Source organism: Aspergillus vadensis, assembly GCF_003184925.1.
Source record: "Aspergillus vadensis CBS 113365 unplaced genomic scaffold BO88scaffold_31, whole genome shotgun sequence".
Lineage (NCBI taxonomy): Eukaryota > Fungi > Ascomycota > Eurotiomycetes > Eurotiales > Aspergillaceae > Aspergillus > Aspergillus vadensis.
In genome coordinates this window covers 189,203-216,535 of record NW_020292069.1, presented here as the reverse complement: position 1 = coordinate 216,535, position 27,333 = coordinate 189,203, and the positions used below count along the sequence as shown (strand labels likewise).

Sequence of the window (27,333 nt, the reverse complement as noted above, 5' to 3'; positions counted from 1 at the left end):
CAGGTCCCAGGTGGCTTGGATCCTTTCTGACAGCCTCGTTTTTGACTGCGCAAGCCGTCCGAAATGACCCTGTTGAACCCCGACCTTCGCTAACTGGAAGGAGTGATGGCTGCATTGGCCCCTTGTTCCCGTCATATCTATTCTGTTTTTTATTATGTGTAGATTAGCTTGATCAAGACTTTACCGATATCCCCTCCGCCAGTCTGTGGCTTCGTCGAAAGTCTCCTTGTTCTATCCTAGTTAAACTCCCACGCCGTTGGGCCGTCTCCACTTTCCATGCAGCATGTCGTTCCATAAATGCTCTCGGTCCCCGCGGGGTTCCCAGTCTTGTGCGACAGTTCATTCCCTACCACCCCAACGAAGTCATGACCCATAGTGAGTCTTGAGATATAAAACTCCAACTCCATGGCGCACAGGACTAACAGCACGGTTGGCTCAGACAGCACAGCACAGCCTCCCGTTCGGGATGAGTACCCACAGCGTGCGGACTTGCGCCGCATGATGAACCAAAACCCTCTCCCGACTCTGCCCCTAGATCTGATCGATCCGTCGGCCATGGTTGGTGACGAAGCAACAATCCAAGCACGCGGCGTGTTAGACACTTTGAATAATGCATTGGCCACTGGCGATATGAAAGCCTTGGAAGGTTGCTTCTATGCAGACCAAGCATACTGGAAGGATCAATTGGCTCTGACATGGCACCTGCGCACATTCAGCACTCCTCGTACTATTGCTGCAAGTCTGCTGGAGACAGCAAATCTAAGGAATGTTTTCGGTGGTGTTGAGGTTGACGGAGCTGCCGTGTTTCTTCCGGCCACACCGGTTCTGGTAGGAGTCTATCTGGTTCACTTATTTGCGACAATCACTGATCATGTATCTCCTCGTTCAGCAATTCATCGATTGTCCGCTCGTTTTTAAGACACAATCGCCTTCGGGTCTCTGTCGCGGTAAGATGTTGCTACTGCCTGTTGTAAATGACGAGCAAAGGATCGCCTGGAAGATCTGGATCTTGAGCACTAGACTCGAGAGCTTGGATGTGCAACCAGAGGATGAAAACCTACTACAGCTCCCCGGGAGGAAACTGAATGAATCGATGGATTTCGAAACCGATGTTTTTATTATCGGTGCAGGAAATGCGTAAGACTCGGTTCCTGGCAGCTTTTTGATTATTCGCTAAACATATTTAGCGGCGTTGCTCTCTCCGCACGTCTGAAGGCTCTGGGAGTTGAGAGCGTTATAGTCGACCGCAACCCTTGCCCTGGTGACAATTGGGCCCTTCGATATGACTGCATGAAGTTCCACATCCCCACAGCATTCTGTGAGCTTCCGTATATGTGTTAGTCATCTCTGATCACTTCTCCTTACCTGATCCATATACAAGAGCAATGCGTTAACCCAAGCAGGCTATGACAAAGAGCTTCAGACTCCTCACCTGCTTACGCGCCAGGACCTGGCTTCACAAGTCCGTCGTTATGTGGAGACATTTCATTTGAATACTATCCACTCCGTCAAAGTCCTGTCGACGGAGTATGATGAGGTCGCTCAAAAGTGGCATGTTACTTTCGCGTCACCTGCAGGCCAGCGCAAGGCCACTTCAAAGCACCTCGTCATGGCAACGGGATTTGGCTCTCAAAAGCCTAACATGCCACAAATCGCAGAGCCTCAACTGTACAAGGGCATCAGTGTTCACTCGGCCGACTACAAGAATGCCAAGCTACTGCGAGAGCAGGGAGCAAAGGTATGTCTGTTTCCGAAATCTTCAAAAGAATCCCAAGCGACGCTAATCGTACAAGTCTGTAATGGTCATTGGCTCTGCAAATACAGCATTCGATGTCCTTGTCGACTGCCACAAAGCGGGCCTTGATGCGACAATGGTCGTTAGGTCCCCTACTTATATTGTGCCGCTCGAGTATGTCTGTGATAAGAACAGTCTCGGTGCGTATGATGGTGGCGTTGATGCGGCCGATAAACTTCTACTATCGTTGCCTGCAGTCGTGGATGGACAGCTAGCCCGTGGTTTGTTTGCCATGCTCGCTGCGAACGAACCGCAGCGATACGCTGCACTTGAGGCAGCTGGCTTCCCCGTCCTAGATAGCCGAAACCCAGACTGCGCATTGATGCATAACCTGCTCGAGCGTGCGGGTGGACATTATGTCGATGTCGGTGGCACAAAACTGATTGAGGAGAGAAGGGTTAACGTAAAAGCCGGGGTCGAACCTGTGGCTTATACGAAATCAGGTCTTCGGTTCTCCGACGGTAGTTGTGTTGATGCGGATGCTATTGTTTGGTGTACTGGTTTCTCCGATTCCAATATTGTAACAACAGCCACGGAGATTCTTGGCGAGGAGTCGAGCACCAATGAGTCGGCAGGTGAAGCTGATCCTAACGGGAGCGAGAAACAAATCCTCAGGTCTCGAGACATTGCCTCGCGCTTGGATGCGACATGGGGTCTTGATGAGGAGGGCGAAATTCGTGGCATGTGGAAGCGACATTTGAATATTGACAACATCTGGATTATGGGCGGGTACACGCAGCAGCACAGATGGCACTCGCGCACACTCGCGCTACAGATTAAAGCAGCCTTGGAAGGAATTCTTCCACCAGCTTATCGGCATACCGCTGCGGTGGAAACTGCGGACGTGAAGGCTTCGCTGTGATTCCTATCTTTGTTCGGCTTTACGGGGTTACGGACTCCATACGTAAATATATTCAGTTAATCTGGTTTCATTATGATAGTGATATATACATTCATACTTTTTTATGTCGCGCCTGCATCATTCAGCTAGTCGCCACAACAAACTTTCACAGATGATTGTCATTAAAACCAGCGAAAGACCCATACAACGATGAGATGCCGTATTATCTGAGTGCGGATATCCTTCTCTGGCAGACCATTCATCCCCGCATGCAGGACGATGTCCTTGATGCTCCGCGATATAGCCCGGCCCGACACCGTTCAACGTTTACTAAATCATACATATCCTGACTGCACCTGTCCTTCAACTTCATCTTCTTCACCCTTCTTGGCCTCCTCCTCTTCTTTCTCCAGAAAATTCTTCCCTTCCCTCTCATCCTCATTCTGCTTTCCCCTCCTCTCCATCTGCTCCAGGAAATTCGCCCAAAACCTCGGCTTCAACTTTCTCTGCAACCAATCCTGATCCTCCAGGTGCTCTGCCATATAATCCAGCTCACGTCTTGACAAGAATTGCGCTTTCCGCAGCCTTCTCCGGACAATATCCCGCATCGGCGGTATCTTCCCGCGGTCGGATGGGCCCGGTGTGAATGGGATGTCCTTCAGTTCGGCTTGTACATCTTCGCTTTCGAGCAGATCTGGCTTATGAATGCTGGATTGGAGTTACTTATCTTGCCGCTGACATTTCTGCCTTAGATTAGGCGCTTGGAGCTTACAACTTCTCTCCATCCCACGTCAAGCACTGAATCGGCACTTCCTCGTCCTTCCCATCCGGGGCGTCCCCATAATCCAATAAAAAGAAACACACCCGGTTGTTGTACCCGAAGTCATCGCCGTAGGAGTACCAGCGTTGCAGGCCTGGCTCGAAGGGATAATCCCAGACATGGTTACAGGTTCGGTCCAGCATGGAGAAAACCTTATCACCGTACGGCTCGCCATTTGCAATGAGGTTGTCTGAGGGGACGAGATGGGTTAGGGTTTGCACGAGAACGCGCATCGGAGAGGGGGTGAGGACTATTGGTGGAAACATCTTGAAAGGTGCTTTACTAATAGTATAGGAGGGGTTGGTAGTAGTATTGGAATGAAAAAATTGCAGGATGAAAATGGCGAAAATATATAAGTAATTTGAGTAGTTCATAGTCGACCGCTCAAGGCTCGAGAGCGTCTACAGCTGGTGATGTGCTAGGGTCGTGGAACCGGTGGTCGGCGCTTATAAGACTGGGGGATTGGGAGGGAGTACTGTGTTGATAGGTGGATGATGAGCGGACTAACTAGGATGATTACTATGCGTGGTTGGGACAGGCAGAGGGAGGCGCTTAGGAGGTACTCGTGATACCAATAGTTTTCTGGCTCTTGATGTTAATCAAATGCCTGGGCATTTCCATCCGAGAATCATAGCCTGCCGTCTCGTTAGTGGGCGCTTAGTTCAAGGCTGATCATCCTAATCCATCAAGTATCTCTCCAAAGATAGTCGCTGCTCACATACTGCCCACTTCGACCGCTCCACCGACCGCCCCAAGCGGCAGAACTCTTTCGACCTCGCAAAGAAAAGTACGGAAATAAGCGGATACAAGCGGATATAATTTTATCCAAGTTTCGAAGAACTCATCAGCATTCTGTTCATTTTCTTACCGCCCGGTTGACCGCCGAGACGGCAGAATCTGAGCTGATATGGCAGAAAAGCTGACTTTTGACCGCTCGGCTGACCGCTTTGACCGGCAGAACTCGATCGACCTCGCAAAGAAAAGCGCGGATATAAGCGGATATGGGCGGATATATTCTTATACAGCTCCGAAAAAATGACTCTGGATTCTGTTGGTTTTCGTACCGCCTTTGAGGGAACTGGCAGAATCGATGACCACATGGTGTCTATCTGAGTCTACCTGCGTGTTTGACTCTGCTATTGTGCTTCTCGTAGATAGTAATGCCTTTTGATGCTGCTATCTCTGCTGGGGCTGCATGACTGACTATCTTTGACAAAGTCGTATCCCTGTTGGCGCAGCTGTGGAGTTTCTGGTTGGTTTGCTTGTTTCTTCATATCATGTGAGGGTGAGGATAATTCAATTATCATATTTCATTCGTCTACTACTATGCTGAATGAAGAGTGTGCTAAGAGATACATGCTAATCCTTCCGGCCAAGCAAGTGCTAGCGTACATCAAGCTGCCATAAATATATGTCCTACGGACGCCCTCTAAAACATCATAACAGCCGAAGAAACGGCACCGCTTTAGTCTTGATAATCTGAGGTTCGGTGTACGACGGAGCTTCAGCTTCAGTGCTCGAAGCAGGCCCCTTTGCAACACCCCGGCTGGTACCCGTAGTGAGAAGCTCACACAATTCAGGTCTCGGAAGCTGCTAGAATCGGAGTCCGGTGCATCTTCCTACAATCTGTCCATCAGACAAGGAATACACCTCGCCAATGTGTAATCCGCTTTCTGGCTCTATCTCTTGCACGTGCACGTAGCTGGTATACTCCTGATCGGGCGACAGGTCAGCCGGGGCCCGGAGTTACCACCAGCCTGTGCAGATGTATGCTGTGTCCTCCGGAGCATTGTCGTGTCCGTTGAGAGCGAAGCTGCCTAGTTGCATCAATGAGTCCATCCAGTACGGGCTGACGGTGAAGGTCTCACCGGTCGTGGATCTGTTCGAAAGATGCCATAAGATAATTTCGCGACCTGTGGATGCATGAGAAGCCAATCTGTCGCAGTACCAAACACCAGTTTCGAAAGCACTAGTGTAGGTGAAGCGGTTCTAATCGGCCCTATCATTTGTTCTAGAGCAGACGGAAATGATTTCCTTCCACTCGGCCACGTGCCACATCATCTAGCTTCTCCCGGAGACTAAATGCGTACATTTGCTGGAAAACGGAAGTTATTCTAATTTTTCCCCCAATAAGAATGTGGACAGTTCAAACGGTGGCGCAGTTTGATTTCTCGGCTAAACAGAGCTCATTGGTCGAGAGCTATGCCTTAATATGATAACATCACCCATAGACCAGTCGGAAAGTGATGCATCTTGGGTTACAGTAAACCGATTCCGCCTCTGGTCAACGACGCATCCTGCTTTGCTGGCTATCGACAATTGAGCCTACTCAACTGAGCTAGCAACCTTAAGTGGCGTCAGAATGCCACTCACCAAAAGCGCGGATGAAAGGACTTGAGCCATGTTCCATCACTATCGGACGCAGTTCCTTTTATCTTAAATCAGCGATATGAACTGCGACGTTCCATGTGATCTACCAACTTACTACACCTTTGCGATAAGATATTGTCGTGTCAACAGCAGGGTAATGCTTGGTCATGCTTTCCATGGTGGCACCAGGTAGTAGATTAGGCCGTGTCCGATAGCGGCAGCAAGAGGACCAATCTGCATGGGTAACTCAATATGCTTTCAGGATAGACCCTCTCCAATGGCGCACTCACCCAGTGAATCCAATGGTACCCAGGAAAGGATGATCCCACATATACACCAAAGCATCTTGCCGGATTTAGTGCTGTTCATGTGGATTAGCTCCAGAATACTTCAACAGTTTGCTATACTGCAAATTGAATATGGGAAAATCATACATGCACCACCATAGCCTTCCCGCGTATACGAGGATCCCAAGCTTACTACCCCCAACACCATTCCTACTAACCATGGGGACAACGCAGCCCCGTACACTCTAACCTGTCTGGGATCTAACCCAACACCAAATGACAGGAAGATCAGTATGAGGCAGCAGATGAACTCCAGCACAAAGGCTTCTCGGACCGGCACTAGGGCAGTATCAACTACACACCCACCGACAGAATACTGTCCGGATCCGAACGCTGACTGCAATATCCACCCGGCCAGAGCTCCGCCGAGGATTTGGCCGGCCAGGTAGAGAACCATACGTGGCAAGGAAATAAGCCGCGCAAAGAATGTGGCTAGCGTTATGGTCGGATTGAGATGACTTCCACTGACTGCCGAGAAGGAGAAAATGAAGAGGGTCAGTAGTGCCCAATTGGTAAAGGCGCCGACAAGAGGGCCGAGAAAGGCTGTTGTAGCAAAGATCCCGGCTGGTGTGGTGGGAGTAGGGGGGGCAACATTAGCGGGAGTAGCTGCCGACCAAGCAGTAATGAAGCTTAACATCATGGTCCCTGAGTGCATCACAGAGGGTTATTATATTTCCTTGTAAGATAGCAGATATGTCCGGGAGGGTGATACCAACGCATTCCACCACCGCAAATCGCCAGAGGTTAAGGTCGGTGAACCCGCGCACATTAAAGGCATCTCGTGCACTCATTAATGGAGCAGCATCTGGAACTTTACGCAGATATTCGGCATTATCCGGATCGGCGCGATCGAGGACAATGCCCTGATTGCCGCCTATGCGGCCGACGAACGGCGGCACATGGGGCTTGCTTGATAGATGTTGGACGTTGACGCTGGGGTCAATGTCGTTCTGGGAACGAAATAGTAGGCCTGCCATTGTCAATTGAGAATTTCACCATACTTGCTGAGTTTGTGGGCTTCGTCCACGAAGTTCTTACTGCCGTGAATATATTGTAAGGCGTTGCTTGGGTCAATTACATCACCGAGTCTTCCGCACACTCGTTTCCATGGTACGCACACCTGCCGAGTTTCCTCCCCGATCTCGTAACCCTGAATAATCGCGTACTAAACGCTGCATTTTCAGTGCGGATTTTGGTGAGACAAATGGAGTGGCGATCTATTGCTAACACGTTCCTGGTTGATCTACAGTTGCTCGTCGCTGCGCCTCTCGGCATGAGCGATCTCGAGCAGTCTCCGATCTCCAACCAACATTAGGCAAAGTTAAAAACTGCTATATTACGGTATCCCCGGGTCGGCAGTAGCCGACAGCTTCATCTGATTAGCTTGACTGTGATCGAGTTGACCTCAGCTCCCGCTGGGGTTCTTCTCCCCCCGTCCCCCCGGACTTCTAATGCTGAGGAATGATGAGCTAATCGGGCGCACCGATCTGAAATTGGTCGAGGCATCGCCCAGACAAAGTCTGTCTGTTACACAGAATATATCAATGATGCGTGGTGACGTTGAAGAGGCGATTAGCTTTTCCACTAGCTTTTCCGATTCAACATTTATAGGCCAACATTGTCCGTCGCAAATGCATCGCAATCATTTAAGCCTCAACCATAGATATATCAATTTCATCAATTCTTTCTGTAACACTTCAATAAGTTCAATTGACAGCAACCATGCCAGCCAAGTATACCCGACTTGACATTGACAAATGCATCTTCCTGTTCGTGGACCACCAGGTATTTCGCGCTCTCAAAGTGTGATTGTACCCGTTCTGAACCTTTTACAGTCAGGCCTTATCAATCTCGTCCGCGACTTTCAACAACATGAATTTCAGAGGAATGTAATGGCCCTTGCCAAAGTCGCTCAATATTACAAGTCTCCCAGTGTGTTGACCACCTCGTTCGACACTGGTCCCAATGGACCCATTGTAAAGGAGATCACCGACTACCTCCCGGATGCGCCCCTGATCCGCCGTCCTGGACAGATCAATGCAATGGACAATGAGGACTTTGTGAATGAGATTAAGAAGACCGGCCGAAAGCAGATTGTGATTAGGTGAGCCCAGCATTCACTTCATTACCCACAGATTTACCCACGGATGTATATCATCAAATGTCACACGCAACCGCTAACTTGCACAGTGGCGTCTTGACTGAAATCTGCGTGGCCTTCCCCGCCCTCAGCCTTATTGAGCAAGGCTACGATGTCTTCGTAGTGACCGATGCCTCAGGCACATTTGCAGAACATACGCGCGAGGCAGCGCACAAACGCATGGTAGCAGCCGGTTGTCAACTGCTGAACTGGGCGGCAGTTGCGGGGGAGCTTCACCGCGATTGGCGGCGCGATATCGAGGGCTTTGGAGCTATCTGGACCGAACATATTCCTGGATATTGGTGCGTGATGCAGAGTTACCAAGCAGCTCAGAGTGGCAAGGAGTGATTTTGAAGTTCTCTATTCTACTTACGCAATGTTATGATGAAACTGGATGTATCTACTACTGCTTGATAGCCTCACTTAATTCCATGCTGGTATTCAGTATGCACCTAGCTGCATGCAGCCTTACGAAGCACGAGCTGCCTTTCGGCTCACCTAAAATTCATGCGCACGGCCTTCATTGCAGCCTTGGCCCTCACGCCATTCATGTAGCTTAACGGTTAGCAAAATCCACTGATTATGTGTATGCGATGCCATCTCCACCGCAACGCAGTCCAGCAACTAGTAACCCGGCTAGCTAGCCAGTTCTTGCTTGATGCTTTGAGAGCGGTGCCCTTTCCTCCAACCTTTATATATTTCCCGCTCCACCGCCACCATACATATGTGCAAACGCATCTGGCCCTAACTATTCCCTCCCAAGCCCACCTTCACTGCAGACAATCTGCCTCCCGAAACTGATCGCGTCGTAATCATCACCGTTGCTACTTCCAGTATGGGTCTAAAACTGGCCGGCATCCTCCATGGGAAGGTTTGTGGAGTGGTATGAGGTGGTTGTGGTGGAGTTTCGGTAGGTGGCATTGCAATAGATATGTGTACGATCGTGTGCATTTTTTAGAATACTTTGACTGAAACATGTAGCGTAGTGTCGATATTCCATACTCATACTAGACACTACCCATTTACCATGGTATTCGTTACCTCACCAGCTAGTCATAATCAGCCCCTTCTCCTCAATTCTATTCATAATTCGCAACCACTATCTTGCGATCCAGGTCCATATTGAGAGCAATCCCCTGGTACCACCACAATTGCCATCCTCTCATTTGAAATTCAATACGGAATTGGCCCGCAATCCACCCCAGGATGGGTACCGTGGGTATATTCTGAACATAAGCATACTGATGTCGATTCATCTTTAGGGCGTCTATGCTTTGCGCTCCCTGTAGGGCTGGATATGATACTTACTTGTGACACTTGGCGGGTTTGTTGACGATCAGGCAAATGTGTACACTTCCTATAAGGTATAGCGTTACAGCCAGTATATCTCAGTTGGGTACATCTTGAAAGGAAAGGTGGAATATCTATATAGGTTGATAATACTTCTCTCAGCTACCCGGGGCTAATTGAGAAATAGGTGAGCCGCATCCTGAATGTGACACCTCCCATCGCAGCTAAACTCTAACTTTATCCTGGCAAATATTCACTAAGATTAAATAATTACATATCGAAACTATATCCACAACATTAGGTATACATACGTCTCCACCAATGTCAACAAACTTTATACAACCCCTGATCACCACACTCACCTCCCCAAACATCACGTCAGCTCCCAATCATTACATCGTATTCAATCATTTCCAAGGCAACCCCTCCCCTTTACACGCATCAACCTCCCACTTCTCAAAATACCAAAGATGGGCCTCGAAATGCAACAGATTGGGAAATCCAACATCCCCCCTCTTATCATCCCCATCCTGAAACACCACCACATCCTGTGTACTCACACTCTGATTATTCCCCGAACTAATCCAATACTCAGGACTAATATGCTCATACCCCATGACCTCCAACGGCACCCTGGGCACCGGATCGTCCGTATGCGCGAACCGGTAATTCGCCCCCTTATTCTGATTCGTAATGAACTCCGCTAACTTCGGGTTCGCTACGCGCGGCGATGCGTACGCGTACAGCGTTGCGTTAAGCCCGTCAGACTCGCGGATGTCTGCTGCTGCGAGGGTCGCGATGGCGGCTCCTAGGGAGTGGCCCACGATGACGAGTTCGTAGTCAGGGTATTGAGATACCGTGTTGTTGAGCGTGGGGGTCAGGGTCTTGCGGACGTTTGTCCATGAACTCCAGAATCCGAGCTCGGCTTCGCACCCGCTGCAGAGGTTGGGGTCCGTGTAGATGAAGGTGAAGTCCGCTAGCCAGCTGCGGATCGAGTAGCTGCCCCGGAAGGCGAGGACGATGGCGCGGTGCGTGTGGTCGACGGCTAGGTAGCCGGATGTGTCGGTGGGGGTGGTACTAGGAGTTGGTTAGGGTTGTGTTGGTGGAAGGGAGGGAGGGGAATGTACTTGGAGAAGTCGGTGATGATGGTTGTGTTGGAGGCTTCGACTGCGGGGCAGTTCTGTGCCGAGCAGGTTATTTTGTGGCCTGCCTTGCCGGCATAGTTGGGTTCGCAGTAGGAGGCTGCGGCGTATTGTACCCAGAAGGTGAAGGTGTCGAGTTGTTGGGTGGTGATGTCTGAGGTATCGGGGAATTGGTCAGTCGGGGCAAGGAATGGAACTGTATGGAATGTGCATTGGTACCTCTTTTATGAAGAGCCCGGCCTGGGAGGGCATTGCAGCCGGCTATGGCGGATGCAGCCACGAGTAGGGACTTGAGGAGGCGCATGGTGATGATGATACTGGGCAGATGATTGACATTGTTACACAGGGCAAGTCGATCATACTTATGTCTTTGATGTGAAAAGTTTTTGTTCTGCCCAACGCTTTTCCATCACATGAAACGAAGGTAAAATCGGCGATCACATCCATTATCTTCAGCTGTACGGATCGAGCTGTGGGACTACTAGCAAACCCCGAAATGCCGAGTCTAGGGGATGGCCTATCCCTGCCAGGGGTAGAATTGGAATTAGAATGCAACTATCGGATGTTTGCTTTTTTTCTGGTTTTCCGATCGACGATCGTCGACTATCGACAAATCATGGATCGGGATTGGCAGGGGGTGAACGGGGCACACGGGAGCGGCCCAAATTTAGGGCATCACGGAGGAGCAGGTGGGGACGATGGGAATCTGCAGGCAGCCACTCACGAACTCCTCCATCCACGGTTCATTCAGGTACACAACGACAATTGTCCGCTGCTAGCCACGTGTAGATGTCACTTTGGTGCTTGACTGTACGGACTTTGTCTCAAGTGCTGTAGATCTAACGAAAATTTCCCGAAAAAAAGCACACGGACATCTCCGTTGCTGACCCACTGTGAGATTCGGTTTTCATCGGAGCCCTGCAAGATCCAAGGTTCTCAAGAGACATTTCGGGATCTGTGTGCTTAGCCAAGACAACTAGTCTTCCTGCAGTGCCGTCACTACCTCGGCTGCTCCTCGCTGCCCTGCTCGAATGGCCCCCTCCATGTACCCACGCCATACTGTGGATGTTTCTGTTCCGATGAAATGCACTTTATCATGCGGTGCAGCGACATCGCTCCCAACGGTGGTCAGTAAGCCAGGTGTCATGGCTGGACAGGGCGCTCCAAGGAAGTAAGGCTCCTTACTCCATTCCATTTCCAGAGTATTGGCTGGCTTGGGGATGTCTTTCACGAACTTGCCGAAACATCTGTAGAACTGCTCCCACACCTGGTTAAACCGATCACCCTTGGACAACTTGGACCATGCTCGTCCGCGACTCCCCACAATGAAGCATGTGATAGACCATTGGTCATCGGTGGGTACACTCGTGTCCCGCGTGAATGTTATGGGGCCACCCGCAGAGTCGATAATTCCCGTAAGTTGAGCGTTCCGCCACCATGGCTCTTGAAAGACAAAAATCATCTTACTGTAGTATCCCATGATCGTATGGGTACTTAAAACTTGCTTTGCTTGTGGCAGTCGGGGGTAGAAGGAGATGCTTTGGTACAAGTTCGTAGGAATAGACACGATAACGCGTTGACAACGAATAGATCTGCCATCAAATGTCTGGACCACGCAAGGACTATCATCAGAAGACTGATTGATTGACGTGACAGGCACACCCAAGAAGATGTCGGATTGGTCGAGCTCATCTGCCATCTTCCGAGCGATAGTTTGGGTTCCTGCACCGTTAGCACGTCAATGTCAAGTAGGCCTGACGATCGTTGCGTTACCTTGCCTGGTGCGTAGGTACTGCGCTCCGTCCTTCTCATCCGACAGGAGATTGTCGATCCCACTTCCACTTTTAAAATAATACAGCATATACAACGCACTAACTTCCTTACTATCCACCCCAAGCAGCCCCGATGAGATAGCATCTGCCATGTGAACTGCATCCTGCGATCCAGACCTATCAACGCAAAATCCCCCGAACGTCATATTATCCACTTCTTTGGCCTCTGGAAAACCTTTAGGATCGTCCAAGTCTATCCGTGAGGACTCATTTCGCAGAACATTCAACAGCTTCCGCGCAAGCCCAGTCTAAACATCGTCAGTCGCCGCCAGCACCTTCTTGATTTGTGGTTAACTTACTAAAGGCCACCCATACGGTATCTTGCGAATAGCCCCTTCACCTGACTCGAGAATATCATCTCCACGTGTATACTGTACCACCCCATCCAGTCCATACTTCTGATGGAGTTTGAAAATCTCACTCTGGTTTGTATCATTCACCCAAGCCGCTCCTAGATCGTTGTATCCCTTTTCGCTGGACTTCACGGTCAACGTCTTCCCGCCCACTCGGTCCGTAGCTTCCAGGATACACACGCTGAATCCTGCTGCCTGGATGGAATGCGCTGCTTGGAGTCCGCTGAGTCCGGCTCCCACGATTACCACATCGTAAAGTTTAGTAGTAGGATCTTTGGATGCAGTCATTTTAAGCTCAAGGGTCACAGTAGTGTGGATCGGAGAGTTGTGTGACAGCATTTGTCGGACGTATTTTATGCTAGGTAAACTGAGGGGGAGTGGAACACAAAGAGGGTGGCTGGTTGTTGCTTATCCTTGGCCGCGGTTTCTCAATCCGCCAATCGGGATGTCCATAGGTACTGACTAGTTAATATAAGAGAAGATTTGGGTTTCCCATTATATGTCGCATTCTAATATAATACATAGATAGCAAAGAGGTCTAATGAAACTCGAATTGTTGAAAATAAGAGTATGTTGTGGACAGGAAATGTGCGCTCCAATCGGCAGTGACGAAAGTCGAAAGAACACCACCGTTCACACAATATATATGTCCTGACGCAGGAGAGCGACAGGATTTGAAATTCCTATCGCATGATAAATTTCCCAGAGAAATTTACCACTCTAGCGATAGACACCAGATGATAAATCAAGTATTTGGTGAAGGACGAGAGAATATCTTGGCGAACCGGCGAAAAATTGAGCTGGTTGAACCGCCTCGGACGCGCACAAACCAATACAAGAAGAGGGCAGCAAACACGTTGAACGCGATGTATGCCCACATAAGTCCAAAATTGCGCCAACGATCGGCATAAGAAGTGGATAGTAATGTGAGATAAACATTCGAGTCAGTCATCTCGCAGTATTCACAGTTGGCGGTTGCCTGGGGATTGTAAACAGAACCTCCAGCGGTTTTCATGTAATCAGCGAGGTAACTGGCACAAGTCTCGTTGGCTGGAGGTTGAACAACAACCAACTCCAGATCAGAGCAATGAACTGCAGTATTCGCTAACCCGGCCGAAAGCATGCCGCCAACGAGATAGGTCATCGGGGATACTCGATACATGAAGATCCAGAATCCTGGTAGACTGGCCGGACTGGCCATGACACTGTGATGGTGTATTAGACGGACCGAAATTAATCCTAAGATGTAGACAGTGAAACGTACCCGCAAAAAATTAAACACATAGAGAACAGTAGCAGAGCTAGTGTTGCCCCGACCTCAGCAGTTGCGACGCTAGCAACCACCATGATCGTGAATGTACCACAATGCATCATGAAAGACCACACCAGGAGAAACATGAGTCCGCTCCTTTCATTCACTGCATGGGTTTCCTCGGCGTTATGATACATTCCAATGATGTAGTAGAATGGAAGATAGATCAGCACTGCCGCAAGAGAGTTCCAGGGGATGTCAACTATGATGTTGGCCAACATGAACGCAGACCAAGCGTATGTCTTGGCTGGCCTTTCACGGACCTCGTACAAGTCGCGTTGCTTGATAAAATTAGGCATGGTCTGGTAAGCCAGGAATGCGAAAATAACGAGGAGCATGAATATCGCAAAAGTCTGGTGCTGAAGACCTAGGACCGTAACTTTCGTATTCAGAAATGAAAGTCCAATAAACAAGGCCTGCATAGTGTGTCAGATATTTGAAGTCGACAGCTGGGGGCCCTCGTATGGACATACCGCTCCGAAGCAGAGTATCAGCTTAGCATAGATGTATGACGGAGAGCGCCAGTACTGTTCGAAAACCCGCTTTGTACAAAGACCCAGCTGAATGTGAAACGGGGCCGCATATTGCTGGACTTGCGCGGCCTCTTCTTTCAGGCCAGGAGAGCCAGACTGCTCAAGCCGTTCAAGCTCCTTTCGCGTTTCTTGGAATTCACGGCTCTCTTTCCATGTGACCGGCCAGTCACGCACCGAAGTACTCCCGGGGGCAGCACCGATGACTTCCAACATCCATTCCGCCGGATTCTCCTCTTCCGCACAGGCCCTTGCCCCATATCGCTCAAAGTAGCCAATAAGTTTCTGTGAGTTAGACCCAATTGGCCCAAAGTATACCGTACGGCCACCTCTAGCTAGTAGAAGAAGCCGATCGAATTGCTGGAAAAGAATAGCCGAGGGCTGGTGGATGGTGCACAAGATGGCCTGCCCATGGTTTGACAACTTCCGGAGTAGCAGAGAGATAGACCATGCCGTCTGGCTGTCCAGCCCCGACGTTGGCTCATCGAGGAAGAGTAGTAAATCAGGCTTTGCAGCTAGTTCAACGCCAATGGTCAATCTTTTCCTCTGTTCTACATTCAGACCTTCTCCGGGAACACCAACGACAGCGTCAGCGTACGGTCTCATTTCGAGCAAATCAATCACCTCTTCGACATATTGCAGCTTTTCAGCTTTACTGGTAGAGGCGGGCTGGCGGAGGAGAGCACTAAACTGAAGTGCTTCCCGAATAGTGCTGGTTTCCAGATGGACATCTTGCTGCTGAACGTATCCTACCCTGCGCTGAAAGGATGCATCTCGCGGGGTTCCGTTGACGCAAATGTTGCCGGATACAACGCCTGTTTTCACCCTGCTGGCTAGAAGATCCAGGAGGGTTGTTTTTCCAGCCCCTGAAGCGCCCTTTTTCGAGGAGTTAGTTAGATTGAAGATTTGACGAAGGTTATATTATACTCACCATCAACGCAGTCAGAGTGCCTGGGGTTACCCAGCCATCAATGTGATCTGCAATTCGTCTCATTTCGCCCTTGATCGGAACATCGTAGCAAACATCTCTCCAGTGCAAGGTATTGGATTCAAAACGGAACTTGAGAGACTGGTCTTCTTGACGGCCTTCATGGCTGTCAACGCAAGAATGGCTTGCCGGCGCTGCTTTTTCGGCACTGCTCTCTTCGTCATGGGCATGTTCCCCGTTAACACTGGCTATCCTATGCTTACGCTGGAATACCAACACTTCGCCTTTGGAGTAGCTGAACTTCACAAATTCGGCAATGAAGAGGTATGTAGTCATGAAGAACAGAATGAAAGCGATAAGAATGCCGAAATTTCTAACTTTCTGTCAGCCAGCGAGCTATATCATTTGGACATCGGTGGTCACTAACCTCCAGGTATGAGAATAATAGTACCCATAATTTGCCTCTACATATGCGTCTCCGCTGACCACGCTCGAGGCAGAAGTAGCGCCTGCCACAGAGCAGGTTCGATCTGTAGCTGGAATATTCTCATAACCCGGACCAGAAGGAACAAAGCTTGCACATTCGAATTCGCGATCATGAAACTCGTTCGCCACAAGAGCTTCGTAGGAGTATGCGATCGGGTTGATGTAGTTAAGCCAACGCAGCCAGACTTGCATGTTCCGGGTAGGCAGCACAAAACCGGTGTATACAACTAGCCCAATAACACCAAGCGCAATGGGAGTGAGGGCCTGTGCAATTGTACGGGTCAGTTGAGCAATGGTACGGAAAATCATGGACATAGTCAAGGTCGACATGAATGCGAATAGTAGATATATAACCACATGACCCGACTCCCGCCGCAGGTTCGACATGTAGTATAACGGCAAATTGAAGGACAGCGTAGAGAGGATTTTGCACGGTAGATCGCATATCATGGAGGCCATCGCTTCTGACATCGGATGGTAAAAGGCGTAAGACGCATGCTTCTCGACGATCGGTCGCTGGGCATACAATGCCAATATCTGCTCTGTCAGCATCACGATGCTATTGAAGGGTCATAACGCTCACCTCTAAAGCACTGTTGAGTGCGTTGAAGAGCAAAGCAAAAAACAGGAGAATACATCGATCTGTGAAGCTGGCGGAAGTGTCCGGAAGATGGTAGAAAACACTACCAAGTATAAGAGAGAGAAAAAAGTTGCCAAAAACCGTTACGAGAAAGAAAGAAGGATCCCCAAGAATCCTGCGGTAGCCCCGTCGCATACACAAAGCTATCTGTTGCAACACAGAAATCGTGTAGGGAGATTTTTTCGTCCTAAGATTCGAGTCAATGACAGCTCAAATTAGTAGCCACAGTGCCCACTTACATCAAAGGAGACCTTTCGGCATTCCGGGAGTTTTCAAATTTCTGCAACATGGGTCCCCCTATCGGATGGTCTTTCTCGAAGCTCGATATTTCTCCTAGAAGTTTAGCTCTCAGGGCACTCTGTTCCCAACACTGTGCAAATTCACCGGGGGTCCGGGGAACTCGGGCTTCGAAGCCAGGCCGGACTACTCTCTCGACAGGATTTGTGAGCGACGTGAGAAAGTCTGCCGTGGTTTGTCGTTCAGGACACTGGTAACCAAGCTCTGTGAAGTACGACTTCGCTTGGTCAACTGGACCAAAGTATATCTGCCGGCCCTCGTATAACAATGCAACTTTATCGAAGACCTAGCAAGGTATGTTAGTCAGACGAGATGAAGAGGAAAGGGAATATTGCATACGTCATATGATTGTTGCGATGCCTGATATAATGCCACAACAGCCGCGGTACCCGCCACATCGACTGAGAGTCTCACGGTCCGTACAAATTCGAGAGCCGTAGCACTATCCAAGCCACGAGTACTATTGTCCCAGAACTGTATACAACTTTGTGTGAGAGCCAATTCTGCAATGCTGACTCGCTTTCTCTCTCCGCCACTGACGCCGCGAATAAAGTCGTCGCCAACCTTAGTATTGACTGTATGGGAAATTCCAAAGACCGCCATAACCACATCGCGCAGATGAGTTGCATAAGTTTCGCGAGAGACTCCGGGCAGCCTATTGTGAGGTGTTCTCGCCAGGGCCGCATACTGGAGGGTCTGCCCAACCGTCAAATGTGGGAAATGGACGTCTGTTTCTGCCTGATACGTCACGTCCCCTCGAAACTTTTGGTGCATCAAATCCCATTCAATCCCTATATTTGTTCAAGATTGAAGGTATATTGTCAGTTCTCCGTCTGTATGTGCCTGTCCCAGTCAGACTCCCACCTTGATAGTTGAATTCCGTTGAATCGTCCAAGGACAGTCCTTTAGTCTGACCGGCGATGGTCTTCAATAGAGTTGATACACCACTAGACGAATCATGTTACATTGAAGAAACGTAGACCAGGGGATTAAGAACTCACCTGCCAGGCCTACCCAGGACCAGGAGCATTTCTCCGCTGCGCAAGAGCCCGTCATGATTTTTCAATATCTGCAGCTTACGGTCTCTGCGGTTGATCAAGCCGCCGACCAGATCACCCACCTGCAAGATAGCGTTCAAGAAATCCTTCTGATAAGCTGTTGAGCGGCCATAGCCATGGACACTGAGGTTCCGGAATGACACACCCGCCGTACGCTGTGGGAACCGATCAGGATCTTGCGAGGACAAGTGAAGTACAGTCCTCGCCCAGTGACTCGCATTGAATTTCGGAGAATTGGGGTCCAAACTCGGATCACAGTGTGTCGTGAAAGGGTTGGGCGGCATACCATCGTGCCGAAACCGTGTCGAGTCTGCCGTGAGCCGTCTGGCAAGATTCATAATCTTGCACTGATCTTCAGTCGATATGTCTCCTTGGTACTCCTCTGCACTAACAATATCCGTATTGCTACCGGAGTTGACTGACGCAGTCATACTGGTGTCTTCCTTGTCATTCATTTTCGGGCTATATGGAATTCAAAGTTCCTTTCTGTCGCTTGCAGGCCGATCGATGGCGAGAGAGTATGCAAACCGAGTCAAGCGGAAACGTGGAAGATAAATTTGAGGCACTCTGTTAGTGATGGGATCACCGGTGAATCAAGACCAATGGTTGAACACATATGACAGAGAGCGCCATAGAATGAATCAACTTATAACTATAGGATCAACCAAGTACTATGAGACGCAGTCTTGTTCGCTATATATATGTTATGGAAGTCGATGCGAAACGGACAGCTATGGCAAGCAAGCCCCTTTTGATAGTGATATTTGCTAGCCATGATGTAATATGAGAAATCCTTTCGTTTCAATTCTCTGATTTGCGATGCTTCGTGGGCGCCGAAGAAGCGACATGAGAGCTGCTATTGTTAGTTCGGCGCCGAAATTAGTGGGGAATCGGAGGACATCGGCGTTCATCCTGCATCCCATGTCGGAGCTTTCGGCGGCGAATGACTCCACAGCTTTTCCTCAAGCTCTCCTCTTCCATCCTCTTCCCAGTTCTTTTCTTCACGGGATTTCCGCCAAACACCAAGTGAAGAGATCATGTCGGTAGTAACACAAGGCTCCGAGCCCCTGCATAAGGCATGCGATACGTGCAGAGCCAGGAAAACGCGATGTAGTGAGTCGAGGTTCCAGTCGGTCGGAAGAGAACTGCCTCCAGGTCGGTGTCTGACTAATCTCGTTTTCACGCCAGAAATCTCGGGCAACACTGATGCCTGCGACTTCTGCCTGGTATATCAGGCCGCCATGTCTCGCCTTTCGGAATGCTGATTGTTCATTATTGTTCATAGTCCCAGCACCGTCCCTGCTCCTTTACTCCAGTCAAGCGACCAAGGAAGCGCAAGTATGACGCGTCAGGTACAAACAGAACACTAGCTTCGGACTGCCACGGAAGCTAATCTACCACACCAGTTTTCATACCACTGTCCTCCACATACCAACAGTCCGTTCGTGACCTTCCTGGTCCGCAGTTAGGCTCCGAAAATGTGGGCTATCAGCAGCCGGGACTGTATATCGACTCTTTGCTTGCAAATCGCCAAGCCTCTCGCATACACGGAGGTGCCAGTCATCCAGATCAGGTATTGTCTGGCCCTTTTGCTCACCGTGCTCCTATCTGACCATGGCCTCGCAGCTGACCACTATCTTTGGCCCAAACCCCAACATCTCTTTCTTCCCTGAGCGACGGGTTCGCGCCATCAGTCAGCGATTGGGCCACAACCGGCTCGATCAGCTACTAGATGAAATACGCGCGGTGGTTGCAACCAAGGTCAAAAATAGTTGTGCCATCCCTCAGTCATATATACAACGACACCTGGGCACCGGAAAGATCCAAGTCCCGAGTCGTGACATTCTCAACGGACACATTTCTGGTACCTGCGCCTTGACTGACCTCTTTTATTCTCATGCTGGCAATAATAACCCTCTTACAGCCTACTTTGACTCGATACATCCGATCTATCCATTTCTTTGTCCAGATACCTTCCGTGCGCGTGTAGCGTCGCAGGATCTTGTTCAATCACTAGGAACAGATAAGGTTTGGGCAGCACTATTCTACGCAATAGTGGCGATTGGGTGTCAGAACAATGAAGGAGGAAGCTTTGATACTGGTGTGGGGGAAGCCTGGTCATACTTCGAACGGTCGTTGTCATGTTTCCAGGATCTTCTCTTCGGTAGAGGCTCATTGACTGCAGTCCAAGTGTGTTGCTCCCGTTAATATCACAGTTCATGACTAATGCGGTTTCATTATGCTAGGCACTCCTCGCCATGGTATCTAGCCCGTCATCAAGCCCCATAATACAAGACTGACATCTTTCACAGGCTATATTCTCATCAACAGTGTCTGCATTCAACTTCGAACCCTTGATGCTAACAGAGGCTGCCGTTATGGCACAAGGTTTAGGGTATCATCGTTCGAATAGTGCACAAGAAGGTCCGTGCCGTCGCACGTTCTGGGTGCTCTACTATATGGAGAAGACGTCCTGCTTTGCGACTGGTAAAACTTCGGTGAGTTGAGTGTGGCCGTTATCATCTTATTATTCTTCTAAATCGGGGTTCCATGGGTCTAGGTATTGGATGATGCCAACATAAGCTGTGCTATTCCCGATATGATGGAGTCCACTTTCCATGACTATGACTGGTTCTTTAACTTCGTTAAATATGCTCGTCTAGTCTCCAAGATTCACCAATCTCTCTTCACAATCAGCTCGGTTAGTCAGCCGCTATCCAACTATAACTCTGTGGTTGAGAGCCTACGTATAGAATTGGAAGCCTGGCGCGCGACCATTCCGACCCGGTTTCGGCCAGGAGAAAAATTCAAAACTCGTTCTTTGCACGAGCCCCTGGCGGTCCAAATTGCTTTGATTACCCACTTCCTTTATCTGAACGCTCTCCTTACACTGTCGTGGACCGTCCTCCACTACGGAGCCGTCCGTTTGGGGTCTACACAACAAGAACTTATGAAGCGCGACTTGATGCGGACTGCTCGAAGTGTCCTCGAGCTCACCGTGCACATCGAGGTAGCGCCTTCCACACCGGTCTGGTAAGCCTCTACTATATTTCTGAGCTATATAACGACTACTAAGTAGTGACATACGTCTTGCTGTGCCACAGGATACTCGCTGTCTTGCCACTATCATCGCTGATGATCTTATTCGACCTGGTGGTCCACAACGCCAACCACCCAGAAACTGGTCTCAGCCTCGCTCTTCTCGACATTGCCGGCGGGCACTTCAGTAGGCTAGAATATGCTAGCAATGGTGCCCTTCCGGGATCTCTAATAGCAGAGTTTGCCCATCTTGCTCGTCAATACGTTTCCGAGACCCGCAAGCCCAAGTCTATGTCCAGAGACTCCAATGAGAGTAGCATTCCATACCAGGCTCAGGACCGTGTAGGAACCTCTCCGTCCGCGCCAGAACCCACAACCAGTGTCGCCCCCGCAGATCCAACGGGGCTGGTTGCGCCGGCGGTGCTCCCGCAGGGGCCGGAACCTGTCGCTTCAGATGCTCCCGGGGTCATGCAACCTTGGAGCCCTGCTTCTCTTGATCGAAGTGAAGCGCTTTTCCTGCCTTATATCGACGATCCAACTTACTATTTTGGGGATTTGCAGTTGCTTGGTATCGATTTAAAAGATCTGTTTGACCATTCGTATCAGTTACCAGGAGTGAGCGATAGTGGGGTGTAGTCCCAACTCAGCGCTACATGTACCATCTTCGCGTCCCACATCATAGGCCATTCATAGTTATCATTGCCAGGTACGTCTCAATTTCTTAGCTCATCCTCGTTCCTGGCCAAACAGTACCCTGAAAGTGGATCAAAGTTCGAGGCTTCCTTGCAGTGCAAACGCAGCATCGATCCAATCGATCCAATTGTCACCCTATGGCCGACTGACAAAGAACTACCGTAACCACAGGAATGCAAGTATAATATGCGATGGGTCATGACCTTGTCGAAAAAATACACCCTAAAGGGCTGATCGTGCCAGTGGCCTAGTTTTGCCGGAAACGGAAACGCGGCCTACTAATGACATACATCAGTCACGTGCAGTGCATCCTAACTAGCAATATATTTGCGAGCACGTCTTGTCAACTTTCTACAATTGTCACAAACCCGCTGTAGTCGAAAAATATTCTTTATGTTTTTTTGCCTGCGGGCTTCCTCTATATAGAGCCCGTACGATGTCGTGCGGTCGCTCCGCTCCTCTAGCAATGGAGCAAGAACTTCGTCATAAGACCAGCCAGACAATGTCTCCGACCCCAGCATTGAAGGTCGATCGTCCGCACGGGTTCAACCTGGCCAGCAAGGGCGCTGGCGTTTGAGGAAACGTCCCATATCCCTACCGACTATGTGAGATACATACTCTTGTTCACCTTCTCCGTTGAACCGATACCATGCTACCGCGGCGGCCAGACTTATTCACTTAAGCGCGATAAATCTTCAAGGGAAGGGGGGTGTGACACGACAAAATTTATGCCTTCATATCGCCGTATCTCGTGATGGCCGCATGTGATTATCCTCCTGAGAAGCGATCGTCACAGCCTGAACCCGACATTCACTTCAATATCGATGCCAACATTACCATATTGGCCACATTCCTGGCATCACCTAGGGAGATGATCTGACGATGGGTCGGGAGTTGATTCGCCACTCAGTGGTGCAGTTTGTCGGTGTCTTATCGTGAGGGGGCCCGTTACTGTCTGCATTGTGCCTATGACGTTATCGTTCGGACTGCTCGGTCGGAGAATGGATTAGCAACCGTGATGAAAACAGTCGTCTGGGACCCGGATATACCTGATGCAACCTGAAAGGTAGCTGGCAGTAAATCTCCAGGGCGTGAAGCCTAGGATGGCACCTGGATCAGCCGCAAGGTGACCGCAGCTGTTGCACATCCAGGCGGTGTGGCTGAATGTGCATGGTCATGAGATGCAGGACACTCCGGAAAAACAGAAGTACTCGGTGGTACTTCGAGTATCTTTCTGTCACACTGCCTGAGCCCTAGGGAATGGTGGGGGTGAGTACTAGCAGCCTGAAGAGTGGAGGGAGTATCTCATTACACAGTAGATACTATCCATCCAGCGATGGTCACAAGTCCAACCCCGCACATGCACTCCGGCTTGCCGAGAAGCGCGCGGGTCCTCTCAGATTGGCTAGTCCTGCGGGACTGGACCGTGTTACGCTCCGCGACAGCCAATGGCTCGCGTTGTTGCCGGCATGAGATCGAGACATTGGCCGCCAATCGGCCCTGCTGGGCCCCGCCTGGATATCCCCCGACCTTTCAAGGTCTCCGTTCTTCATCTGCAAGCCTCGAGCTTGTCTCTCCATCCCTCCGCCACAGTGGTACGATCGTACAACTTCATCCCCTGTACCGTCACTATGGATGCCAAATCGCTGCAACAAGCACGTGGGACGCCGCCTCCCGAAGAGCGTCGTCCCCTTCTCGGTCCCGATGGTGATGTTGTACAATATGAAGTGGACGATGACATAAAGGGTAGGTCCCGACGACCAGCATCACGATGGATATCAGTTTGGGCCAAGTCAATCTTTATCACGGCCATCCTCTTGATTATGTGTGTCCTGCTGGTCCTGTCCTTGCTCTTTCTGGGCCTAGGTATCTCTGGCCTCCCTCATGGCCCGTCCGAGAAACCATCGACTCCATACGCTCCTATCAAGAATGTGGTGGTACTCGTTCAAGAAAATCTCTCATTTGACACCTATGCGGGAGGCTTGACATACAACTCTACAATTGACGGCCTCGTGAACCGAAAGTATTGCAACCCTTCCGATATAGAAGATCATAAATCGCACCAAGTCTGTGCCAAACCTACCGCCAAGAATGTCGCCCCCGATGATCCCGACCATTCTATCGCGGGTGGATCAATGCAGGTCTACAGCACTTATCATCCGGATAACATAAGTAGTGCTTCCATGCAAGGATTTGTGACAGAACAGGTCCGCTCATACGGCATCGACGGCGACCTCTCCCGCGCGGCCGAAGTCATCAACTACTACACCCCGGACCATGTCCCTGTCCTCAACGCCATGGCTGAGAACTTTGTACTCTTTGATGCCTGGTTTGCTGCAGTTCCGGGTCCTACTAATCCCAACCGCGCCTACTTGACGTCTGGAACTAGCTACGGGCATGGAATGAACGACATTGGCTTTTTGACCTCGGCTCTGCCTCAGGTGTCAATATTCGAACAGTTATCCAACGCTAACATCAGCTGGATCAATTATTCCAACACAACTGGCTTCCTCCCTGATGCTCTGTTCTATAAGTGGACTTTGAGGACCGGAAAGTCCGAGACACACATCAAGCCCATCGACGAGTTCTACCGCGACGCTAAGGCAGGCACCCTTCCACAGTTTACCTGGATCAATCCTGAATGCTGCAAGTACATGTCATTCCATCCTCCGTCCCCTATAAATATGGGCGAGGGATTCATCAAGAGCATCTACGAGGCGCTTCGATCCTCACCGCAGTGGAACGAGACCCTCTTCATCTTGACTTTTGACGAGCACGGAGGTTTCGCGGACCACGTCTCCCCGCCCGAGAATGTACCCCCTGGTGACCATCGCACTCATAAAGAATGGGCTCTAGATGGAAGCAGAATTGAGTTCAAGTTCGATCGGCTCGGAATACGCGTCCCCACGCTGCTGATGTCTCCCTGGGTTGGGAAGGGCGTTGTCCAGAATCGTCCTACAAATCAGCCGAACGATTTCACCCATACTTCCATTCTGAAGTATCTCTCTGAACTGTGGGATTTGCCTGTATTGACGCCGAGAGTTGCCTGGTCGCCGAGTTTCGGGGGATTGATCACCAACAGGTATCGGGAAGATACCCCTGAGAAACTTCCTGAGCCTGCTGACTTCTAGATGATCTATAAGGGATGTGATATGATAAATGTAATGACTAGAATGGACCATAGGTTGCACACTTTCTGCGTATGATATTGATTGGAGGACTGGAATTTGGCTCGAGGACTGTGTCAATTACTGGATTAATTATTCTATTATCGTTCATAGTTATAAAGTATGGCAAGCTATCACAATTGAACAAACAAATTGGTATCTAAGAAGCGAAAAATCCCCTTCTCCACTCGACTAACATACTGCCTGGGTGGACGAGCCTCCAACCCTTCTTCCCTGCACTGCAGCAATCACCTGACCCTTAGAATCCAAGGAACTTCTTCCGCTTCGACTTGACCGACCGCGACCTCGATCGCTGCGTGATCGCCGAGTTTCTCGTGTTGACCCGATCGATATCGTACGGGTTCGCCTCATACTTCCGACCTTCACGCTCATCACTCGACACCGATGCCGTAGCCACCGACTCGGCGCGCTCAAGATCCAGCTCCCGATCGACCCTAGTCTCATCCACTCCATCAGCGACCGCCTCAGCTTCTTCCTCGACAACCTCCTGGCCCTTCTCCGGATTCAGCGACTTTTCCGCGAGTTTCCTCATGAATGCATCCGCTTCTCCAGCATACTTGCATTTGCGTCGAATAGCGGCACCATACTTGTAGAAGATGAACGGGAAAGGTAAGCAAGCGACCGACAGGAAAGCCGGGATGGACGATGCCCAATGAATACCCAGGTTCTGGTACATGTACGTCGTGAAGAGAGGGAATCCTGCACCGAAGCAGCTTCGAATGATGGAATTGGCGGCCAAAACCGAGGCAGCATAGATCGTGTACGCGTCAATCAGGTATGACATGATATTAAGGAAGACGAGGACCATGCCGAATCCGAACGGAGCAGACGCAATGATACTGACGATCCAGTGAACGTTGAGACCGTTGGTCCAGGCGAACCAGAACAACCCAATCGGGATGGTGATACTGCCGATCATGGAGGGTGGAAGACGTGCCTCGGGAGGTGCGAACCCACGGTGTTTCTCATGCACCCGCTTATACCGCTTGTTGTCCCACATGTTGTATCCGACAGCTGACATCATTCCGACCATAACTCCCAAGAAGGGCAGACTGCCTACTCCTTCGTTCCAGCCGCGCAGTTGTTGGTATACGATCGGGAAGGCGTCGAAGAGCATGTACAGCGTGCCGTATACGATGGCCATGTATAGGGAAAGAAGGAGGACGATGGGTTCAGCGAATAGGAGGATCCATGGGCGCAAGAGGGCCGCTCCGAAGGCGCTGGTCACGGAGACACGGCCGCGTTCGACGTCGAGTTTGCTGATGTACGTCTTGCCGGTGAGCTTGCTGAGACGGTCGGCGCGCTTCCGGAGGAGGACTGGGGCGTATGTTTCGGGAACAATAAGGAATTGGACAATCCAGATGAAGCCAGTAAAGGCTGCCAGGAAGCCTTCCACCCATTTCCAACCGGCGCTCTGGCCCAAGAAACCGCCGATGACAGGCCCAAGGGTCGGTCCGAGGAAAGGACTACCCGCGAAGACACTCATCGCCAATCCTCGCTGTTCAGCGGGGAAGACGTCTGCAATTAGTCCACCGGCGTTGGTTAGAGGACTGGATCCGAATGAGCCAGCGAAGAATCGCAGGATGATGATTGTCCATGGGTTTTTCGAGCCTGTCGCACCAGCACTGAACACGGCCAGACCCATGTAGGAGACAAAGAAAACGAGTTGGCGGCCGATGAGTTCACTCAGCGGTGCCCAGACGAGGGGCCCAATAGCAAACCCGAGCACGAACAGTGACACACCCAGAGTGGCTACCTCAGTACCGATGTTGAAGTGCTCGATCACTTGGTCAATACTGCCCGCATAGGCAGACGAGGCCATGGAAACGCCAAAGGTCGCAAATGCAGCAATAATGGTGTAGACCCATTTCATGTTCTTGTTAAAAAGCATGGGGTTGCGTGGGTCGTTGGGAATCCATTCTACGACGAACGGATCGGATTCGGTCCCTGAGCCGACATAGGGATAGTCGATGATCTCCTGAGTGACGACACTCTGGTCGACAATCAGACGCCAGTGAGGGATCTTAGCCATGATTTGGATGGGATCCTCGTGAAAGAACTGGCTGGGATTGGAGCATGATGAACTGAGACAGATCAAAGCGGGTGGAGTAGCGTAGTTATAAGGATGATTAGCTTGCTGGGGCTGTAATGGCGTGTTACGAGGAATTTTCTTAGGCCTAGTACCCGACGGCGCTCTGACACGATCACACTATGCAGGGCTACCCTGATGCA

The 27,333-nt window shown here is 50.3% G+C and overlaps 10 protein-coding genes across 10 annotated transcripts; 4 read left to right on the top strand and 6 right to left on the bottom strand.

The window, feature by feature from the left end:
* Window positions 1-201: 201 nt before the first annotated feature.
* BO88DRAFT_408522 (monooxygenase) lies at window positions 202-2,754 on the top strand. The gene is made up of 6 exons (XM_025707728.1): window positions 202-375; window positions 440-828; window positions 890-1,137; window positions 1,188-1,336; window positions 1,404-1,738; window positions 1,794-2,754. Exons 1-6 carry the CDS (start codon window positions 366-368, stop codon window positions 2,655-2,657), a joined length of 1,995 nt encoding a protein of 664 aa, XP_025558141.1. The 5' UTR covers window positions 202-365; the 3' UTR covers window positions 2,658-2,754.
* Window positions 2,755-2,971: 217 nt separating this feature from the next.
* Window positions 2,972-3,722, bottom strand: BO88DRAFT_474564 (uncharacterized protein; the record flags this gene model as incomplete). Its single annotated transcript, XM_025711828.1, has 2 exons — window positions 2,972-3,344; window positions 3,409-3,722. The coding sequence occupies 2 exons, from the start codon at window positions 3,720-3,722 to the stop codon at window positions 2,972-2,974; spliced, it is 687 nt and encodes a 228-aa protein (XP_025558140.1).
* A 1,874-nt stretch (window positions 3,723-5,596) lies between these two features.
* BO88DRAFT_447082 (MIP transporter) lies at window positions 5,597-7,169 on the bottom strand. The gene is made up of 5 exons (XM_025710335.1): window positions 6,886-7,169; window positions 6,261-6,818; window positions 6,117-6,187; window positions 5,942-6,060; window positions 5,597-5,884 (listed from the first exon to the last, which is right to left on the bottom strand). Exons 1-4 carry the CDS (start codon window positions 7,148-7,150, stop codon window positions 5,992-5,994), a joined length of 963 nt encoding a protein of 320 aa, XP_025558139.1. The 5' UTR covers window positions 7,151-7,169; the 3' UTR covers window positions 5,597-5,884; window positions 5,942-5,991.
* A 654-nt stretch (window positions 7,170-7,823) lies between these two features.
* Window positions 7,824-8,789, top strand: BO88DRAFT_447081 (putative isochorismatase family hydrolase). The gene is made up of 3 exons (XM_025710334.1): window positions 7,824-7,958; window positions 8,009-8,277; window positions 8,364-8,789. Exons 1-3 carry the CDS (start codon window positions 7,896-7,898, stop codon window positions 8,659-8,661), a joined length of 630 nt encoding a protein of 209 aa, XP_025558138.1. The 5' UTR covers window positions 7,824-7,895; the 3' UTR covers window positions 8,662-8,789.
* Window positions 8,790-10,010: 1,221 nt separating this feature from the next.
* Window positions 10,011-11,049, bottom strand: BO88DRAFT_458171 (lipase family protein; the record flags this gene model as incomplete). The annotated part of the gene is made up of 3 exons (XM_025711029.1): window positions 10,011-10,680; window positions 10,731-10,899; window positions 10,965-11,049. 3 exons carry the CDS (start codon window positions 11,047-11,049, stop codon window positions 10,011-10,013), a joined length of 924 nt encoding a protein of 307 aa, XP_025558137.1.
* A 672-nt stretch (window positions 11,050-11,721) lies between these two features.
* Window positions 11,722-13,218, bottom strand: BO88DRAFT_351288 (flavin monoamine oxidase family protein; the record flags this gene model as incomplete). Its single annotated transcript, XM_025703534.1, has 3 exons — window positions 11,722-12,467; window positions 12,519-12,825; window positions 12,877-13,218. The coding sequence occupies 3 exons, from the start codon at window positions 13,216-13,218 to the stop codon at window positions 11,722-11,724; spliced, it is 1,395 nt and encodes a 464-aa protein (XP_025558136.1).
* Window positions 13,219-13,439: 221 nt separating this feature from the next.
* BO88DRAFT_447078 (ATP-binding cassette transporter) lies at window positions 13,440-18,636 on the bottom strand (the record flags this gene model as incomplete). Its single annotated transcript, XM_025710333.1, has 10 exons — window positions 13,440-14,135; window positions 14,195-14,658; window positions 14,716-15,648; window positions 15,704-16,073; window positions 16,128-16,723; window positions 16,770-17,013; window positions 17,066-17,409; window positions 17,463-17,914; window positions 17,988-18,070; window positions 18,125-18,636. The coding sequence occupies 10 exons, from the start codon at window positions 18,634-18,636 to the stop codon at window positions 13,676-13,678; spliced, it is 4,458 nt and encodes a 1,485-aa protein (XP_025558135.1). The 3' UTR covers window positions 13,440-13,675.
* A 1,159-nt stretch (window positions 18,637-19,795) lies between these two features.
* Window positions 19,796-21,856, top strand: BO88DRAFT_351248 (fungal specific transcription factor domain-containing protein; the record flags this gene model as incomplete). The annotated part of the gene is made up of 5 exons (XM_025703532.1): window positions 19,796-20,371; window positions 20,428-20,442; window positions 20,494-20,679; window positions 20,742-21,214; window positions 21,286-21,856. The coding sequence occupies 5 exons, from the start codon at window positions 19,796-19,798 to the stop codon at window positions 21,854-21,856; spliced, it is 1,821 nt and encodes a 606-aa protein (XP_025558134.1).
* A 1,171-nt stretch (window positions 21,857-23,027) lies between these two features.
* Window positions 23,028-25,237, top strand: BO88DRAFT_374650 (putative phosphatidylglycerol specific phospholipase). Its single transcript, XM_025704309.1, has one exon. The coding sequence runs from the start codon at window positions 23,362-23,364 to the stop codon at window positions 25,042-25,044; it is 1,683 nt and encodes a 560-aa protein (XP_025558133.1). The 5' UTR covers window positions 23,028-23,361; the 3' UTR covers window positions 25,045-25,237.
* Window positions 25,238-25,339: 102 nt separating this feature from the next.
* On the bottom strand, window positions 25,340-27,205 carry BO88DRAFT_491528 (MFS transporter; the record flags this gene model as incomplete). The annotated part of the gene is made up of 1 exon (XM_025712865.1): window positions 25,340-27,205. Exon 1 carries the CDS (start codon window positions 27,131-27,133, stop codon window positions 25,340-25,342), a length of 1,794 nt encoding a protein of 597 aa, XP_025558132.1. The 5' UTR covers window positions 27,134-27,205.
* Window positions 27,206-27,333: the final 128 nt, after the last annotated feature.

Excerpts from the sequence above, each read along its gene's own strand:
- BO88DRAFT_447081 (XM_025710334.1), top strand. The coding sequence starts at position 7,896 with ATGCCAGCCAAGTATACCCGACTTGACATTGACAAATGCATCTTCCTG. Across the intron at positions 7,959-8,008 it reads TCCTGTTCGTGGACCACCAG|TCAGGCCTTATCAATCTCGT; the intron begins GTATTTCGCGCT and ends AACCTTTTACAG. Across the intron at positions 8,278-8,363 it reads CGAAAGCAGATTGTGATTAG|TGGCGTCTTGACTGAAATCT; the intron begins GTGAGCCCAGCA and ends TAACTTGCACAG.
- BO88DRAFT_447082 (XM_025710335.1), bottom strand. The coding sequence starts at position 7,150 with ATGGCAGGCCTACTATTTCGTTCCCAGAACGACATTGACCCCAGCGTC. Across the intron at positions 6,188-6,260 it reads GGAAGGCTATGGTGGTGCAT|CACTAAATCCGGCAAGATGC; the intron begins GTATGATTTTCC and ends CCACATGAACAG. Across the intron at positions 6,061-6,116 it reads GGTACCATTGGATTCACTGG|ATTGGTCCTCTTGCTGCCGC; the intron begins GTGAGTGCGCCA and ends TTACCCATGCAG.
- BO88DRAFT_408522 (XM_025707728.1), top strand. Across the intron at positions 829-889 it reads TTCCGGCCACACCGGTTCTG|CAATTCATCGATTGTCCGCT; the intron begins GTAGGAGTCTAT and ends CTCCTCGTTCAG. Across the intron at positions 1,138-1,187 it reads ATTATCGGTGCAGGAAATGC|CGGCGTTGCTCTCTCCGCAC; the intron begins GTAAGACTCGGT and ends AAACATATTTAG.
- BO88DRAFT_374650 (XM_025704309.1), top strand. The coding sequence starts at position 23,362 with ATGGCTCGCGTTGTTGCCGGCATGAGATCGAGACATTGGCCGCCAATC.